The 18986-nt window shown below is 37.7% G+C and overlaps 2 protein-coding genes across 2 annotated transcripts in view; one reads left to right on the forward strand and one right to left on the reverse strand.

Moving 5' to 3' along the window:
* tmtops2b (teleost multiple tissue opsin 2b) overlaps positions 1–6274 on the reverse strand; it is a 27553-nt gene extending 21279 nt beyond the window's left edge. Inside the window, exon 1 of the mRNA XM_037686195.1 lies at positions 5923–6274. Coding sequence (XP_037542123.1) covers positions 5923–6274 — 352 coding nt within the window. The remainder of the gene's footprint in view (positions 1–5922) is intronic.
* Positions 6275–13397: 7123 nt separating this feature from the next.
* Positions 13398–18986, forward strand: part of uxs1 (UDP-glucuronate decarboxylase 1) — a gene marked incomplete in the record, with an annotated part of 59246 nt that continues 53657 nt past the window's right edge. Inside the window, 3 exon segments of the mRNA XM_037686535.1 lie at positions 13398–13930; positions 17451–17478; positions 18317–18365. Of these exon segments, the coding sequence (XP_037542463.1) occupies positions 13840–13930; positions 17451–17478; positions 18317–18365 (168 nt within the window).

An 18986-nucleotide genomic window follows, 5' to 3' on the forward strand; every position in this document is an offset into this window, starting at 1 on the left:
TATATATATATATATATATATAGATCAGTTAAATAGTTATGCTTAGAATGACACACTTGACAATGAAGTTGTCAAGATGGATCTCAAGATAAACATCAAGATGTTTTAAATGCACAGATAAGTGTTTTATCATTGCACTGCAGCACTCTGAACTGGAACAGAATTGAATCATGAGATTTCTACCCATTATGGCAAACCTTGAGATTGAGTCATTGATATGATCATTATAAGTAAACAAGCATAGATTGGTTCTTGAAACACAAAAGTCTCAAATGGACAAAAGAAAATCAAACATCATCTGATGAATGAAGGGTAACAAACATAGAGCCATCCCACTCATGCAATTGCCTGGCATTTATATTTGTATGGAAAACTAAAGGTAAACAAGCTGCAGAGGTGCTGCAGATAAGAGAAGAAATGGGACATGTTGGAAAACACAGAAAATTTCTGTGCATATTCTCCTCAAATATCTTTCATTCAAATGTGACCTTTTGTCTGTCCGTTGTAAAGTTGAAGCTTTGAAGCATCCCCTAAAGCAGTCTGAGAGTAAGTGATCGTCAGTCATATTTCTTATTAGATTTTTTTGTTCTCTGGCAAAGACGTTTTAGACCAGCCACTCTATAATCTCATCTATAGTAAAAACAACAGAGTAGGAATAGTTGTTTTGAGGATACGCTGCTGACCCACCTGACTAAACAGACTAGCGCATATCAGGATCCACTGCAGTTTGCTTATCAGCGTGGACTTGGACTTGAAAATGCCATCGTACACCTGCTTCAGCAAACTCACTGTCATCTAGAAAAGGCAGATAGCTCTGTGAGAGTCATGTTCTTTGATTTCTCCAGTGCATTTAACACAATCCAGCCTGATTTGCTTTGTCAGAAACTTCAGAAGACTCAGGTGGAGGCCTCAACAATCACCTGGATCAGAGACTACCTGACGGACAGACCACAGTTTGTGAGACTGAAGGGTTGTGTGTCCAACCAGGTGGTCAGTGGCTCAGGCGCACCACAGGGGACTGTACTCTCACCATTCCTTTTCACTCTGTACACCTTAGAGTTTCAGTAAAAAAAAAAAAAAAAACAGACTCCTGTCATCTGCAGAAATATTCTGATGACTCTGCAGTGGTCGGGTGTATCAGAGATGGACAAGAAGCTGAGTACAGGGAACTGATGGACCGCTTTGTGGCATGGTGTGGAAACAATCATCTCGTCTTGGATGTGACTAAAACAAAGGAGATGATTGTAGATTTCAGGAGATGCATGAACAGGTAAAACACTATTTCCATCATGGGAGAAGAAGTGGAGGTGGTGGGGAAGTATAAATACCTTGGAGTTCACCTGGACAACAGACTGGACTGGAAATGCAACAGTGAAGCGTCTACAAGAAGGGACAGAGCAGACTGTTCTTCTTGAGGAAGCTGAAGTCCTTCAGTGTTTGCAGCAAGATGCTGCATATCTGCTATAAGTCTGTTGTAGAGAGCGCCATCTCTTCTGCCATCATGTGCTGGGGCAGCAGCTAGGGCTGGGCGATATATCGAATATACTGAATATTGATTGTTTTTTAATTTATGATGGTTAAAATGGCTCTCACAACCATCGAGTATTATTATCCATGTAGTTCTTTTCCTCCCCTCTGCGCCTCCAGCCCCTTCCTTCTCCCTCTCTGAATACAAACACAGCACCTCACCCGCTCCACCCGCTTCCTGCTTCTCCAGGTGGCCTGGAGTTTAACACAACAAGTAAACACGGGAGATATCAAGAGCAGCTTAGCTGCTCAGCAAAAAGAAAAATACTGGCTGTTATTTAGAAAAGGTTTGGATTTGTCAGATGAAGCAGCAGAAAAATGTTTTCTGTAGACGATGCTAAAAACAAGTCCCGACGAAAGGTCAGAACTACGAATCTGTTTCACATTTAAAACAGCGCTATAAGTCAAGTTCGCTGCAGGTCAGACTGTTGACTTCAGCCTCCTTCCCTGAAACAAACCACGGGTCAAAACTCATTTAGCCGTGCAGTGCCTTATGAGAGGAACAGTGAGAGGTAACGCGACATTAATAAAGCAGCAGCTTATCATATTGCTAAGGTCCCAGTCTGATCTGTTGAACGAGATGGCTAAAGTTAGCCGTCTTGTTAGCCGCTAAGGACCGTGCCTTTAGCAATATGAATAAGCCACTGCTTTATTAATGTGGCACAGGTGCTACCCCTCACTGTATGACTTGAAAATCTGTACAGTAGTTCTTCTTTTTCTGCCCGTCCAAATTCACACAGCCCCTGCTTCTCCCTCACTGAATACAAACACAGTCTCTCACGTGTCGCTTCACACACGCTTACTAACGTTGTGAAGGTGGCGCAGCTGAAGAGATTATTATTTAATGTATGTAAATAGTTTATTTTTTTAGACATTTAGTAGAGTTACAGCTGTTTGTTAATAAATTTGCCTGTGTGACAAATGGGACAAAGCTTTAGCTCAGAAATATATTTTTGTTATTAATTATGGAAAGAAAAAAATATTAATTCATTCAACCTTTATTTATACAGGTTAGGCTCATTGAGCCTCGGGACTCATTTACAAGAGGTTTTTTTTTTTTTTAATGATGACAACAGTAGACAATCATAAAAGAAAGCATATAAATTGAAAAAATAAATGGAAGAAAATGAAATTAAAAAAACAAAACAAAAGCAGCTACATTATAAAGTGGTGTAAAATACTAAAAACAGGAACATGTCTGCGTTGGATTTTGCCATGAACTTAGAAGATGTTTGAATATCGAGATGTATATTGTATATCGCGATTTATCTTAAAAATATTGATATATTAATTTTAGTCTATATCGCCCAGCCCCAGAAGCAGCATCAGAGCAAGTGACTTAAAAAATATCAACAAGCTCATAGAGAAGGCTGGCTCAGTTCTGCGGACTCCTCTAGAACCTTTGGAGATGATTGTACAAAGAAGGATTCTTCATAAAATGAAGAACATTATAGACAACCCTCAGCATCCTCTTCATCAGACTGTCATCCAACAACAGTGTCTTCAGATCAGCTGTAAGACAGAGATCCTTCCTGCCCACAGACATCAGCATCTAGAACAACTCTTTAATGAAACCAGGATGAGTTACAACATTTATTTTTCCTCTGGGATTAATAAAGTATTTTTGAATTGAATTGAAACACATTAAGTATAGTATAATGTGGGACAGACTGTATATTGTTTGACTAACATAGTACTTGATGTCAAGTTTTGTGGTTGAAGGTCCCAAATCCAGAAGGAGGCAAAAGGCAAATAATGGGAAAAAACTTGAGTCAACGAAGCTATTTGCTAATTTTGTTTATGTCATGACTCATTATAAATACAAAAACAAGATCTAGAGTTTAATACCACACTAATAAAAGGTTTGTTTGTACAAAAACTAAATGCCATCAGCACAGTAAAGAAGCATGAATGAAAACAAAGTCAAAACACCCACAGATATGGACACAGCATGAAGTATATGAACCTTTTTGTAACTGAAATGAACACACTGCTACACCAAAACACCCACAGAGAAGTGCAAAAGCAGCAACCAAGAATAAAAAAACAGATTAGTGCGAATATTACAATGAACCGTGAGAGTTTATACTATTTATGAAGACAAAAGGAAGAAGTCATGAAAGGGATGATGACAACAAAATAAATAAATAAGCAAAAGAACAAAATGTAATTTAACTTGATATGGCTATGGAGCAAACAACTGAGCATCACATAGAGTTGGAAAAATAATAGAATACATGTTATCAGAGCAGAAAGTATGACCTCTGGAAGACAGCAGCGTTCTAGAGTCAAGAACAACCAGAATGTGGAACAGCTTCCTTCCCCATGTGACGAGGCTGCTAAGCTCCAGTAGCACTCAAAATCAGACAAGAAGACCCATCGTGATATACTTTTTGGAGACTTGGAAAAAATACATTTTATTATACTACTTCATAAATATACTGTTAAATGTGTAAATTATATTTTTGGTGTATTTTTCATTGTGCATACTTGCAAAGTGAAGATTAAAATGCAAACGTTTATTTGTAGACTGAGAAGACCGTGTGGAATGGCTGTCATATGAAAAAGTAACTTTATGGCAGTATACTGATGAGTTCATGAAAAACCATGACCAGGAAAACAAACACTAGACAACCAGTGGAACAGATGACTTCACAGTGGTTTCATCGACTGCAAGATTACTAGAAGACCTCATGATGAACCTAAGGTAGGACTTATTGTGCAAAAGATTTTTACTTATTAGAAAAAGTACACAGTATACTGTATACATATAGTGAAAGTACACAGTAATGAAGCACCATCAAGATCAACATAATTCTGAAGGAAGAGAGAGGTTTTAACAACTTTTCTGTTGTGTACTTTTATGTCATTTCAGTGTTTTAGATGGATGAGATAGATACAGAACAGGAAGTGCTTTGCAGAGTATAAATAACTTAAAATTATGATTTTTTTTTTTTTTTTCGGGCAGCTGTGGCTGAGTGGTTAGAGCAGCCGTCCTCCAACGGGAGAGTTGGAGGTTCGATTCCACCAGCAGTCACATGTTGAAGTGTCCCTGAGCAGGATGCTGAACCCTCATTGCCTCAAATGGACAGAGAGTATTTCCAATTTCCTTTCTTTGCTCCGTGACAGCAAGGAAGCTTAAACATATAGCTTGTGTTTGCTTGTTATTGTGCATCGTCTGTCAAACACGGTGGAGGTCTCTTCATGACAAAGTTGCATATTAGTGCTTCTCCTTAGTTTAATACCAGATGTTCCTCATCCTACTGTAATATGTTCTTCTCTTTGTACTCCAACTCCTCCATCATCACCTGAAAATAAACGTTCACCTCAGCCAAGCGTGCTGTTGCTGTGTAGTTGTATCTGTTTGTGTGAAGTGTGTTTCAGTAGGAGGGCTTACCCAGAGTTCTGCCTACAGTTTCTCTTGAGTAAAAATGTTCATGCAAAAAAGAACATCTCACAACCACGTGAGAGAGAACATATGTCTTACTTTTCAGGAAGTACGAGGCAAGATTTATTCAAATATTTTGTATTATGACCAAAATGTTGTAAAATGAAGACTTAGAATATAATATACGCTTTAGTTATTTAGACGTCTGCATGCTGTCACTCAAGAATTACATATTGTCCTGTACTTTTCACTAACCTTGTGAAATCCATCTTAGAAAGACTCAAATTTGTTGAAATGTCACGTCGATTGCTTCTGAAGGGTTTGGCTACATGAAAAGTGAGCTCAGCTCAGGTACAATATCCATGCTGTGACTAATTCTATCAATCATTGTCTATCTTTATCTGCAAAGTGGTGCAGAAAGATTCTTCCCTTCCACTCTATCTCGCCTATTGCACTTGTGGATGTGCTGCTGGAGCCATCCGAAGAAAGAAAGCTGCTTTACTAATATTAAAAGCTCAATATAAGATTTCTGTTCTAACTATAACAAAGCAGGCCGAAGTTATTTAAAACGTCATCCTTATTGGACACGATCATTTATCTAAACTGCTGTGATCGCATCTTAAGAAAGAAAATGGAAATCGATAAAATTCAGAAATATTTCATAAAAGTGTGACAGCATCCGTCAGAAAGTATTTATTTAAAAAGCACTTCAACCTCTTGAGATTTCTTCCATTAAAAAAAATAAAACAGATGATCTAATTTAGGAGGGGGGGGGGACTCTTAAATTGCATGGAATGCTGTTTTTTGCACATCATTTGAGCATATAAAAGATTTACCAAATTAATTTTTCACTTGTGCATCATTCTCTGCAAGAGGAGCATCTGAATATGAACAGATTTTGGAAGTTAAGTGCTGCACAGAACTGACATTTCTCGAGTTATTATTTCATATAATTCACATCTCAGATCTGTGTCAGGTGTTTTAACGCTGAAGCTGAAGGAACTCACCGAAGCAGGAGTTGATGAAGCCGTACCAGCTGCAGCCCCCGCGGCCCAGCAGCCACCTCCCGCGGATGCTGGAGGCGAAGCTGAGCGTGGTTCCGAACAGACACACCAACATGTCGCTGATGCTGATGTTCAGCAGCAGCATGTTCACCGGAGTCCGCAGCTTCTTGAACTTGCAGAACAGCAGCAGGACGACGAAGTTGTTCAGGAAGCCGAAGGTCATGATGAAGCCCAGCGCCACGGAGAGCACCACGAAGCCCGCGGGGGAGAGCTTGGAGTCCCCCGGCGCGCGCTCATCGCTCTGGTTCAAGCTGCGGTTCAGAGCAGCCTGGACGGAAAACATCCCGCTGTCCATTCATCTAAAGTGGTGGACTTCACTCTGGAGGAGAGGACATTTTTACACTCGGAAAGTTTTAAAACTCTGCAGCCATCCTTTCCTCGTGAGCACCTGAAAGCTTCATGTTGCGTTCAAGACGCGCATTTCTCCACTGATGTTAGGTTTTGCTTCTAGCGCGCACCTTTATCCTTTAAGCGCCTGTTACCTGAACGCATCACTTCGCTCACATTTTTAAAACCCGCGCTAGCTTATAATCTCACATTTACCCCGTCAATCCCGCTGTTCAAACTAAAGCTTTTCCTGCATAAGATGGGAGAGCATGTAAGTCCCTGCAGCGCACCCTCCAGCTGGATGTAAAGAGGAATGGGAGCAGCTCCATCGGTTTTAAAGAGACTCTGACGTCACGTGAATCCGGGACCACAGGGGAGGTGCGTGCGTGTATGCGTGGTAGGTGCAGGTTCGCATTTATTAGATTGAATATTTCTGTTTAACACACATTGGGATTGAGGACAATCAAGAAAAATGAGACGATTTAGACTAATTTGATATATTTTTAAATCAGTGGTTCAAATTTGGGGTTCAGGGCTGAAATTTGTTTAAATATGTGGTTTATGTGCTAAAGCAATGAGAGAAATTTAAAAAATAAAGCTGATCATGTGCAGGAGAGGTGGTTATATGAACAAATGATGCTGATTAAAGAGCTGAGAAGGAGCAGAGGAGCTTCAGGGAGGATGATCCATTGTGGCAGCCCATAAAGGGAGTTTTAAGTTTTGAACAAGAGGAAACAAAATAGAAGAACTTTATGAAAACTTCATATTGAAAACGAAAACAAACTGTGAATGAATGGAATTAAAGTTAGAAAACACAACAAAACAAAGAAAATGATGCCTTTTGAAAAAGAAACACCATATATTTTATAAAATGCAATTTGCTGGATGCTACATTTTGGATTGTTTGACTTGATCAGTGGATTAAAATAGTCACTGATTTGCTAAAATCACTCATTTGAGGTTCAAATGTTTGACTTTTTCAAAAAGTCCAAGGTTGCATTTGCTTGTCATTTTTGCAGAAAATGGTTTTACTCAAACATAAGTTGTTTTATTCAGCTTGATCTAATTCTGGGTCTGGATCTATGATTTTCTTTTTGTTATGCAGACAGGTGTTCAGTTTCAGACTCTTGCTCAATATTTGTATTGATGGTTTTACTGGAAGTGACAACATACAAGATAAGTCTCTATCTGTTTTTATGCTCATTCCCACTATTAACAGTTGTCAGATGGCCCAGCATCCCTAACAGATGGTTTGCTCTAAAAATCACCCCCGAGGGTTACCATCAAGAGTTTATATAACCACATTAAACATGTCCAATTTGATTTAGAATGAATGGGCTTTGAACATGTCTTTCAGTTTAAAAAAATAATCTTGCTTTTTGTCTTTGGAGATTTCGTTTTCATCCCGTCGCCCCACTCTGACAAAGAGTAGACGTTGAATAAGAACAATTTGTTTGTGAAGAATTTACAAGATGTGACACTAAGTGGCTACTTTAACCATCCTCATGCAAAATGCATTTCAACAATTCAAAGTAAGGCAGCTTCAGGCATACTGCACATGTTTTATTAAAAAAAAAAATAAAGCTCTTTGTATTTTTTATACTTTATTGATCCCTGTTGGATCCAATGTATCTCAGCAGCAGTGTTACCAAACATTTAAAACAAAGAATAGTGGAAAGCTTTATGAAACTGAAACTATTCCATCTGATCAGATGTAACATGAAACATAGTGGACTAAGAGGAGAAACAAATCAATGAACTACATAGTTTAACATTTAGAAAAGTGGATCTTGTTGAAACTGTTCCAGCTGGGTGCAGAGGGACTATTATTCTCCATGACTAATTTCAGGCTCTAAATGTGGATTTATTTGAATGTCTCTGTTATATATGTCATATGCCCTCATATCAGCTGTCTTTATCGGTTCGCTGAATGTGAAGACAAAGCCAAAAAGCAAGTAAAAGTGGAGCACAACAGGAAAGAACAGAACACCAGCAATGTGGTAATTGAATGTAACTTGTATCCACCTGCCCATCATCCTGTGCAGAACTGCAGGGTTGAGTACCAGTCCCACCTGACTCTGAAGAAGAAAAGTAGAACATGCTGGGCCTGAGGCCCTCCATCACAGAGGAACAGGCTGAAAATGATGCTGAGAAGCAGAGACCTTCACTTTGGAAACACCAAATTATCCAACATGCATGTCGTGAAGACAAACCTCAGGCAGGGCTCGCTGTAAAAAAAACCTACTTGTTAAAACATAAAGAAACCTTGATGAAGCTTAAGTTAAACATCCATCCTTCATTTTTACCCGCTTCTTCCTTTTTGGGTTGTGGGGGTCACTGGTGCCCATGTCCAGCCATCACTGTGCGAGAGGTGGGGGACACCCTGGACAGGTCTCCAGTCCATCACAGGGACACAGCCAAACAACCATTCACTCTCTCACTCACACCTAGGGACGATTTAGAGTTACCAATCAGACTAACATGCATGTTGTTGGTCTGTGGGAGGAAAATGGAGTACCTGGAGAAAACCCACACATGCACCGAGAAAACATACAAACTCCACCCATTAAGACCCCTGGCCAGGACTTGAACCAGGCTGACTTGCTCGCTGAGAGAAAAAGACAAAAGGACAGCTATTATCCATAAGCTGTCAGATTACTAAACTCACAATAAATAACACTGAACGACTGGAAATAAGTTTGCACCAAGCCACATCTGTGACAACTAATATGTTTATTGTTTATTGCTGCTGCACTATGTGGCTGTATCATGAATGATACAGTATCTATGTATCTACCACCATCTTAATTCAATCTTAATGTCACTACCTGTGCAATAACCTGTCACTCAACCTGTGTAGTATGCAGTATGTTAATTACGTTCTTTATATATATATATATATATATATATATATATATATATATATATATATATGTCATGTGCAGTTTAGCATATATTACTACCTTGAAATACTCATTCATTTAAATTCATCCTGCTTGCACCATTATATTCTACCATGTTGTTGTTTACTATCTCTCTTTAGGATATTGTAAATATTATAATTCCTTTTTCACTTTTTGCTACTTTGTTTTTGTACCCTTACTGCATGCGTTTAGTATTTCTTGTTTGTTTGTTTCTTTGATTTTTTTTTTAGCGAGTCAAAACGGTTCTTCTCATCCTAAGCTTTTCATTGTCCTGTTGACCTTGTGTTGACCTTGAGTTAACCTTGTGTTAACCTAGCATATGACAAATAAACACAACTTGAACTTGAACTTGAGAGGCGGCACTCTACCAACTGAGCCACAGTGCTGCTGCAAGTTAAACACTTTCGTCTATATTTTGATGTAGCCTTGGGGGGGGGGGGGGGGGGGGGGGGGGGGGGGGGGGGGGAACAAGAAATCACTTGATACTTTTTTTAAGAGGATCATCATTCTCTGTTTGGAAATTTATTGCAGCTCAGTGACAATTGTTATGTATTTGAGTTGCGCCTAAAGATAAAGGTCGTGCCAGATCTTGAGCTATTTGATGTACAGTACATTTAACAGACCGGTGATACATAGAGACATTTCGAGATTCCTGTCCGCCATTATTTGACCCCTTCCAAGGATTTTCATTTATTTAAACCAAATAATAAATATTCATCCATGCTCAACTGTGAGTTGTTCAGTTAGCTGGATGAATAATAAAGATGAACTGCTGTCCCATTCTTGGTGTACCCCACCTCTCACCCATTGACCACTGGGATACAGGTGCCCACTGCTTGCAATCCTGAACAAAAACAAAGCAGGTGGAGAATATAAGTCAATGAGAGTAATAAAAAACACACAACTTAACACTTTCAAAGGATACAAAAATTGCCAAAAATCTTGACAACAAAGATTCAAAGTTTCAGATTCTGAAAGCTGTGAACACACTTCCAGGAGGCGCTACTGTGAAGAAGTCAGTGAGAAGAATCTGATCATTGGTGTGGACAGTAAACACACACACACACACACACACACACACACACACACTGAAGAGCTGGAGGCTGATGGGTCAGGGATAAGGAGGTATGACAGAGAATGGAGAGCAGCCTCAGGAAAAGAAACAAGACGTTCTGTCACTTCTAATTTTATAAATGAATGATCATCCCACATGTCGATACAACTGAAATCACAACACATTGTCTTTAACTCACACAGATTATCAGATGAAGCTGTGATTACAAAAACAGGTTCTTCTTAGCCTGTTAGTTAAATTGTTTGTTGTTGACATTAATTTAACCTGTCTCACTTTAGACACAGATATAGACTTCTTTCATAAACTGAGAACAGAAAAAGCCAACAGAGAACAACACCTATGGAGAATGTGGCTCAGATCTCAGGTCGTCTAACCACAGGTTCTTAGTTGTTCCTAACATCCAGTTTTAAAACAGCATGCCACTTCCTCTTAGGCCGCCGAGCCTCGACTGCAGAATGAGCTTCTCTTGTTTTCATAATGTACTAATTGGTTGATGTCCTAAATAAAAGCAGCTGAGGACCATCGCCGTGATCGTTTGGATTCTACACATAAGCATTGTACAAATATGAAAGTTTAAATTCATCCGTTTTTAAATGACTTGCTAAAAGATCATTTACACAAATGTTCATTTCCTCGCTTAATTCAGAAGTCTTTTTTTTTGTCTCATTAGGATGCTTCCAAAACACACGTGCTCATTTTAGTCAGTGTTTTAGTCATTATCTTATTAACAGATGTTTTAGCAGACAAAATGCAAGATCCTGAAGACATTGGCATCCAGTCTTGGTCACTATCCTGCGTGATTTAGATGTTTTATTTTCCTGCTTTAACTCACCTGATTCAAAATAATGGGTGATTAACAAGCCTTTGCAGAACTTGAGGACATCCTTAACCATTGAATTGTGTGCGCTGGTGCAAATAAACGACAACCATTCACGATAATGGTCCTCAAGGACCTGGATTGGACACCACAGTTTTACAGGGATAAAGTCCAGTAGCTGGAAGGAAGAGGATGGTGGAGAGTGGGCAGGCAGGTGGTTTTCCAGAAGCGCTCTTTGGCTGAATTGTTCTGTAGAGCGGATGTGAGCAGATGATTCTTGATGTACAAGAACGCTTTCAGTGATCTCCACGAGGGACGCTGCAACAGACTGGTTACAATAAGGAGTTCTGTGGAGGTAACAGGTAGACATTTACTCAGAGATTTTAAAACCACTGTAAGAAGTCAAGTTCATCAAAGTGACTTCTATGTTCTGGTAAAAAAAAACTGCTGTAACTCAGAGTTTAAAGCAAGTTTTTGACTTTTTGACTGCTGGTAATGAGCTGCAGGGTGCAGCAGCTGCTTCAGGGCAATCTCCTGATGATTGGTCACAAACTCCACCTGAAAATGGAGAAAAATAGAAAAGAGAAGAAATAAAAGAAAAGAAGAAGGAGAACCTAGCTGTTAAACACCTGCAACAATCAGACCGGTCAATCAAAGAATGTATGACATACATAAAAAAATATGTATGGTTGTATATGCGGATGAGTAAGTAGTTGATGTTTGAAACAACTGTATTTTATGGGGTGTTTAAAATGACAATAAACTGATTAAAAGAAAAATATATAAATGCAATACTATTTTTAATATGCACAATCAAATACTATTACTTTAAATAATAGGCCTATATAACAAAATTTTAAATATTGTATGTTAATGCTAATGTATTTCATATAACAAACAGTAATAAGAATAATTGTGCATCATCATGTTGTGTCTTTTTAAATTAATCAGTTAATTTTATGTCCCTTAATAACATCTGTTTTGATTTAGTCATTTTACAAGGAAAGATAAAAATCTGTCAGCAACATATTGGAAATTAATACAGGAAAAAGTACTTCACTTAAAAGGCAAGAAATTGCATATTCACAGCAAAATAGGTGCAGCAAGGTTATTCCATTTTTAGCCAGTTCTTGGTTTGCATCGTTTGATCGTTCAGCACTTTGGTGCAATTTACCACAGGTTACATTGTTTTAAATGTGCTTTATAAATGTGCTTTACCTGATGTTAAACACAGAGCAGTTATATTTCAGGGTCTTGGCAAATAGCTGTTCAGAAAAAAGTGGAATGTATGACAAGTGCAGGTTTAACTGTCACACATGAGCTATGTTCATATAAAACCTTGAAAAACTTGGAGAAATCACAAACATCACAGCAGAAAGCGTTTCAGTTCCAGTGTCAAGTAACAATCAAAAACAAGGCTAAACATAATCTCAAAAGTCTTCTCCACTGCAGGGAGAAAGACGGTAGGAGAGGACAAGCGAAGTTCAAAAGTATGACAGTTATATAAAACAAATAATTGACGATTCTCTGACTATTACCAAATTAACCAATTGCTTTTGGTTATATTTGTGCCAGTGAAATGCATGACTATAGTCTAATTTATAGCTGTATTTTGGAAACGGCTGAATAAACAAAGAGTACGTCTTATTAGATTGATCATTTTTGTTTGTCTTATCTATTATTGTGGAAAAAATATTTTGCACTGAACAAAGACATTCCACTTTTGTTCTCTCAGTCAGTACACCTAAAAGGTTTGTTGTTTATTTATCATTATTATTTAGGGCTGGGTAGCACTAAACGTTTACAGCGTCGAAGACGTAGAAGAGGCTTAAATTGTAATATCAAAATAAATAAACACATAAATAAACAAATAAATAAACTGCAACAAGGCTGAATTCATAGTAGAGGAATTTCATAAAAGGGCCACTGTGTGTATTGAAAAGTATCTGTTTTAAAAACAGAAAACTACAAAGTTATAATTATCTCAGTTTGAAAAACTATAATAACAAAGCTATACAACGACAACAGTTAAGAATATACTCGAATAAAATATTTATTTCTGGTGCAAAGTCAAGTCCTGCATCTCGTCAGGCTGCTCAATCGAGCGCCGAGTAATCGCTCTCTTCACATTTTCCTTAGCACAGCTGAGAGGAGCAAATCGTCGACATGTTTACGTTTCTGTGACGTTGAATTTAGTAGGCAGTCTTAGTTCCTCGCTTAATTGTAAAAATGAGACGCAAACTACAGTCTTCGTTTTTTTAGCCGTAGTCTTGAACGAAAGAAAACAAAACAACGCGGTCTGTTTAGCAGCTTGCTAGCTGGACGCAGCTAGTAGTGTGGAGCTAAAGGCTAACCATCAGGCTCAGGGAGAGTTCCGTGAGTTTGTCGATGTACTTTATACATTTAAAGGATTTTTAAGACAACTTTTCACGTGGTATTTTCGTCTTGGGATAAATGGCGCTGGTAATTAAGTTTTGGTGTAGATATTATCACTCCACGGTGTAGGCTGACACCTGATACTGTTTATCTGTGTCTGCTGCTAGCCACGTAAACTGCTGCTGCTGTTGACGTAGCAGAGGCTACCTGCTTTAGTTACAAGTTATTTACACAAGTCGTCGCCACCCTGCCTAGAAAGTCAAGTATCCCCCGGAGACATGAACTGCAACCCAAAATGCTTTAGCTGGACCTGAGCGAGTGGTTCCTGTTCCTTTGAGCGGATGATGAAGCGGGTCATCTGGGTGATTTCAGGCTTAAACAGAAGAATGATGAAGCTACTTTTTGCCCTCGCTTTGATCGCCTACATTGCCTGTAAGTACACCAGTTTGGCTAGTTGGATTTTATGTAAGGCGTAAATCTTTCAAAACCCCCATTTTGAAACACTTCTGTAGGAATCTCCAACAAAACAATGGCACACGTAAAGTTGCAAAGCCTCCAGGGTGTCCTCTGAAAACCTGACGTCCTTGTTTGAAAGTTTTAGACAGGTGTGGACATAGTAAGTAAGAACGCATAAGGATCCAGTCTTACTGTTTATTTCTATCAATTAACAGTGCAAAGAACAGAGAAGACATTTAAATCAGGGTTTAAGTGGGACCATTGTTTGCATTCAAAACAGCATCTTTTTATAATTGCACACAGTTTTAGCAGGAACCAAGCTTGCACCTTACTAACCACAGTTCTGTGATTGTAGACTGGCTTTGGTATGTCTGTCGATTTATAATCCCAGACTCATTTAGTGATGTTGAAATCAGGGCTCTTTGCAAATCACCGCCTGGTTCATGTATAAGATGAAGTGTTTCCTAATAACATTGGCTGTTTGTCTCAAGCACTTGTCTTGCTTCGAAATAAACTTGGACCCAGTCGGACTCTTCCTTGGTGGTACTGAATGATGCTTGTATCACTTAGCACTGAGAACACATTATGGTACTTCTGACCACACACTCGGGCTTTTTCTATTTATTTTTTTTCAGAAATGCAGCTCTAAACTTGAAGGGAGCCTATGCTTCATTTTTATTTGCAGACATTATTGTACCACACTCCAGCTTTTTAAACAAACTACGTCTGCTAGAGGCAGATTTTACAATATTTTACTCATCAGTTCGGAGCACTTGCTGCTATTTTATCCGTGCACCATTTTTATGTTTTTGTGCATATTTTACTATATGTATATATTTACTTATAAAGACCACTTTTAGTCATACTTAATTCAAGTGTACCTGTGGATCAGAGGTTTCTGTCAGTTCTGAGCTGTTGGCACTGCTGGACATGATCTGATGATGTGTTAAAGTTTTCTAGGCTGATCAATGTGTGTATTGGTCCTGAACCCTTCAGGTAGTGCTTGAATAAGCTTGAACAGCACATGTTGCTGTTTTTAAATCTTTGTCTAGAAGACCTTGCTGATATTACCTTGTGGTGGTGTTTGACCTGTGACATACCATCCAAAAATAACCAACAGCACCTGTTGGATTTAGCTAATCATTCACCTGACTCTGACCCCATAAAATTCAATACCTGGTACTGGCTTACCTACATGAATTGATGCTGTTCTAGCTGGTTACATTAAATGTTGATTTGATTTAGATTCATCTTTTGTTCGTTTGTTTTGCCTTTTGTAAAATTCTAAATGTAAGATGTTAGAATTGATAATTGTGCAAGTTACATTTTTTCACACTATCCTAAAATGTTTGCACAGTATTGCATTTTAATTGCTTCTTGACACCAGTTTTCAGTTTAGTGAAGGAAAGTCATTTTATTTAGAAAAAAATAAACCCACACAATTTACTGAATTAAAAAAAATATATTAGTCTAACAAGGTTGAGTCAAGTCCTCTGGATAGATTCTTCTTTGTTGAAACGTTTCATCTTTTATCCAAAAGACTTCTTCAGTCTGAGGAGCTGCAATAAACTCAGTTTTATAATAAACAGCACCTTCTCATAGTGTTTATGTGTCAAACTCGAGGCCCGAGGGCCAAATGTGGCCCTCGTTGACGTCTAATCTGGCCCTCAAGATGATATGTGAAATGTAAAATACTTCTATTTCTTGAATTTTATCAGTAATCTTTGATTATGATGTCGAAAGCACAACAGAGAACATCAAATGAGACTAATCAAACTCTTGTTGAGGAACCTGTGACCAAGAAAATATGCTGGGTATCTGATTTGAGTTAATGTAGATTCTGAAATTGGCCCTTAGTTTGAAAAATGTTTCAATTTTGGCCCCCTTTTGTAAGTGAGTTTGACACCCCTGTCATAGTTTGCTGCTGACAGTCAAAACTGGTTCACCTGCAAAAGGACTAAAAGCCTAACGACTGATCGTTAGTGCCCTGATGGCCTTTTCACTCACAGAGGGCTGAGAAATGCAATAACAGCATTACAATCCTTTTGGCCAGTGGCTGTTTAGTTTCCCTCATGTTTGACTGATCACCCTCCTGACACTGAACAGCATACACAACATTACTCTGTTTGTGCCGGGGGACTGGATCTTTGGGATGAACCAGTCTTTGCCATAATGTATTTTGGGGTTTAAAAGCCACTGGGATGTTATGTTTAGAAAATAAACATCTCAGTAAACTCCTGCAACATACAGAATGACCAGTGGTCTGGGTCTGGGTCCTCCTTTGCACCCACTGGCTGGCTGGAGCCCTGTTTGGGTTTCTTATGTGCTTTCAGGAGGGCCCAGTTAGGATATCCACGAGACAAATATTTTCAACAAAGAAGAATCCTTCCAGAGGACCTGAATCCACCTTGTTAGACTTATCCACCTGGATTGTTGCGCAGCATCAGGACATTACTTTATTAGACTTTAACTACACTGGACATCTGACTTGATACTACATTAATCAGACACATCTAATTAATTTGTGGGTTTGGGCCCTGTTACAAGTCCACTTGTTGACCTCAAAACTAAACTGTCAGAGATTCTATCATTTACCATTTTAACATATATATAATTATTTTTATCCACTTTTTGGTTTCTTGGTTGTGGGGAGCTGGTGTCTTATCTCCAGAGCTCTGCGTGTGAGTGAGGCAGGATTCAATGGACAGGTCACAAGTCTCTCACTGGGCCACATAGAAATGACACGGAAAACTTTCCACACACTCACCTAGGGACAATTTAGAGTTACCACTGAACCTAACATGCAAGTTTTTGGTCTGTGGAAGGAAACTGGAGTAACTGGAAAAAAAACCCATGTGCAAGTGGAGAACATGCAAACTCCACCCAGAAAGACCACCTTGCTGTGAGGCTACAGCTTTAACCACTTTTATCTTGAAAATATATCTTTATTTTATTAACAATTAATTATAATCTTTTTTTTTTTCAATTCTTAGCACTGTTTTATAACATTTGAATATTTTTTTGTGAGAGCTTTTTGAAAACATTCAGCTAAACTTTTTTTTTTTTTATTGAAATTTCATTGTAATATGATGACGATATGACCATAACAGAAAAATTCTTCAGGTAGAGCGAGGTGTTAAGTTATTTATTGATATGAAGATTGACTTTATGGTTAAAAAGGATTGCTTGGATATGCCTATTTTTGCAAGCAAACAAATAATTACCTTATTGGAATTCCACAGTTATCTGTAAATGGTAAGAGAAATCAAAAATGCTGTTTACCAATGAAAACTGGGACAAGTTACAGATGTTTGGTCAAAGAATTTTCTTTCCACTGACACAGATTTGTTATTCAGAAAATACATTTTATATATATATATATATTTTATAAATGTTGGAAATTTAAGATGTTAATTACCCAGTATGACACTGTTTAATAGATTAGTTGTTTTTTTATATTATAATTATAATTATTAATACCTGTCCTGTTTTTCAGCTGTTTGGGGAACATATACAAACATGAGGTAATGTACTTTCTTCTGTTTGTTTTTTGCAGTCATACATCAAAGTTGTAGCTTTACCATTAAAGAGACACAGCTGCGCAGTAGACCAGACTATTTATTGTTGATCTATTGATCATTTTATTTTTTTAAGTCATATGACAAATTGCTCCAGAAACTCGTGCAAATAAAAATATGATAATTAGCAAAAAGTGCCAATGAAGTAATTCAATTAGAAAGAAAACAAACATGTTCAAAATAATACATTTTAACTTGATCTATTAACTTTTTTAATCCTAAGCAGTTTCCTTCTTCCTAATGTTATTCTCTCATAGTGTGTTTGTTTTCAAGCAGCAGTTTAACAATGTGACGTGACGTAGACGTGTTTGTTTTAGAAGCAAAGAAACGTTGAACTTTACGACCTGAACCGACGTGCTCTTAGGACTTGCATGTGCTTCGTTTTATGACACAAACAGAATTGTTTTTCTGAGAGTGCTCTGTTGATGGTTTAAATTTCACTTCAAGTAAATTGTCAAACTCAAATGTCTTTGATAAAACTCATGCTATAGATGAGAAAAAATATGTAAATTGCACGTAAAATATATATTTTTACTCTATTTTTCAATAATTAAAAGAAAAATTCCTTTATGGTTATTGTGGAAAATTGTATGCGAAGTCATGAAGGACAAAAACAAGTTTTTTTGAGTGGAACATAGTTTTCCCAATTATTTTCACTGGATAGAAATGATGATGATTGTTTAACTTTGTAAAGGTGAAAATGATCCTTGAGCTCCCGTGTCTGTGATTACCTGCAACATTTCCTCACACCACCGTGTTTGTGTTTTTGTTTGTTTTGTCGCAGGTCAATACAAGAACAAGGAGAAGTAAAGATCGAGCAGAAAATTGATGAAGTGAGTTTGACACGAAAAGCTGTTTTCATCTTGATAATCTGTTATTTTTAATAATTATTAACTCTGATTTTCATCAGCTATTATTTGCATTTTTTTTAGGGATATTTGAAATCAAACTCATAAATTAACTAAATCAAATGTCATGCATTAGGCTAGTCTAAAAAATAGTGTTTTGTTATCTTTATAATAAAGAGGCTAATCTGACAGCTTTGGTACTGGACAATTATATTTAATTAAACTCAGGTTAATGTGCTTGTTACTTCTTGTCTTTGTATCTTTTTATTTTTATATTTTTCATAAAGACTGTAGGATTTATTTATCTTGACGAAATTGTAGGCTGACATATCAGAATTCATAGAGAAGCTTAGATTGATTTTTTAATGACATCTTTCAAAGCCTTGTTTACATCTTGAAAGGCCACAGCGTCAACCTGTTATGATCAAGTCAATTAACATGATCTGCAGCAGCGCTGTAGCAATTACTTTGCATTGAGCAAATTCAGAATCTGACTTCTGTGTCTGAAGAACATCATTATCTCCACACACAGCATTATGAGTAAACATGATATTTGGAGGCTGTATGTATATATATATATATATATATATATATATATATATATAT

This window comes from Nematolebias whitei, chromosome 13 (assembly GCF_014905685.2).
Source record: "Nematolebias whitei isolate Nwh7 chromosome 13, NemWhi1, whole genome shotgun sequence".
Classification (NCBI taxonomy): Eukaryota; Metazoa; Chordata; class Actinopteri; order Cyprinodontiformes; family Rivulidae; genus Nematolebias; species Nematolebias whitei.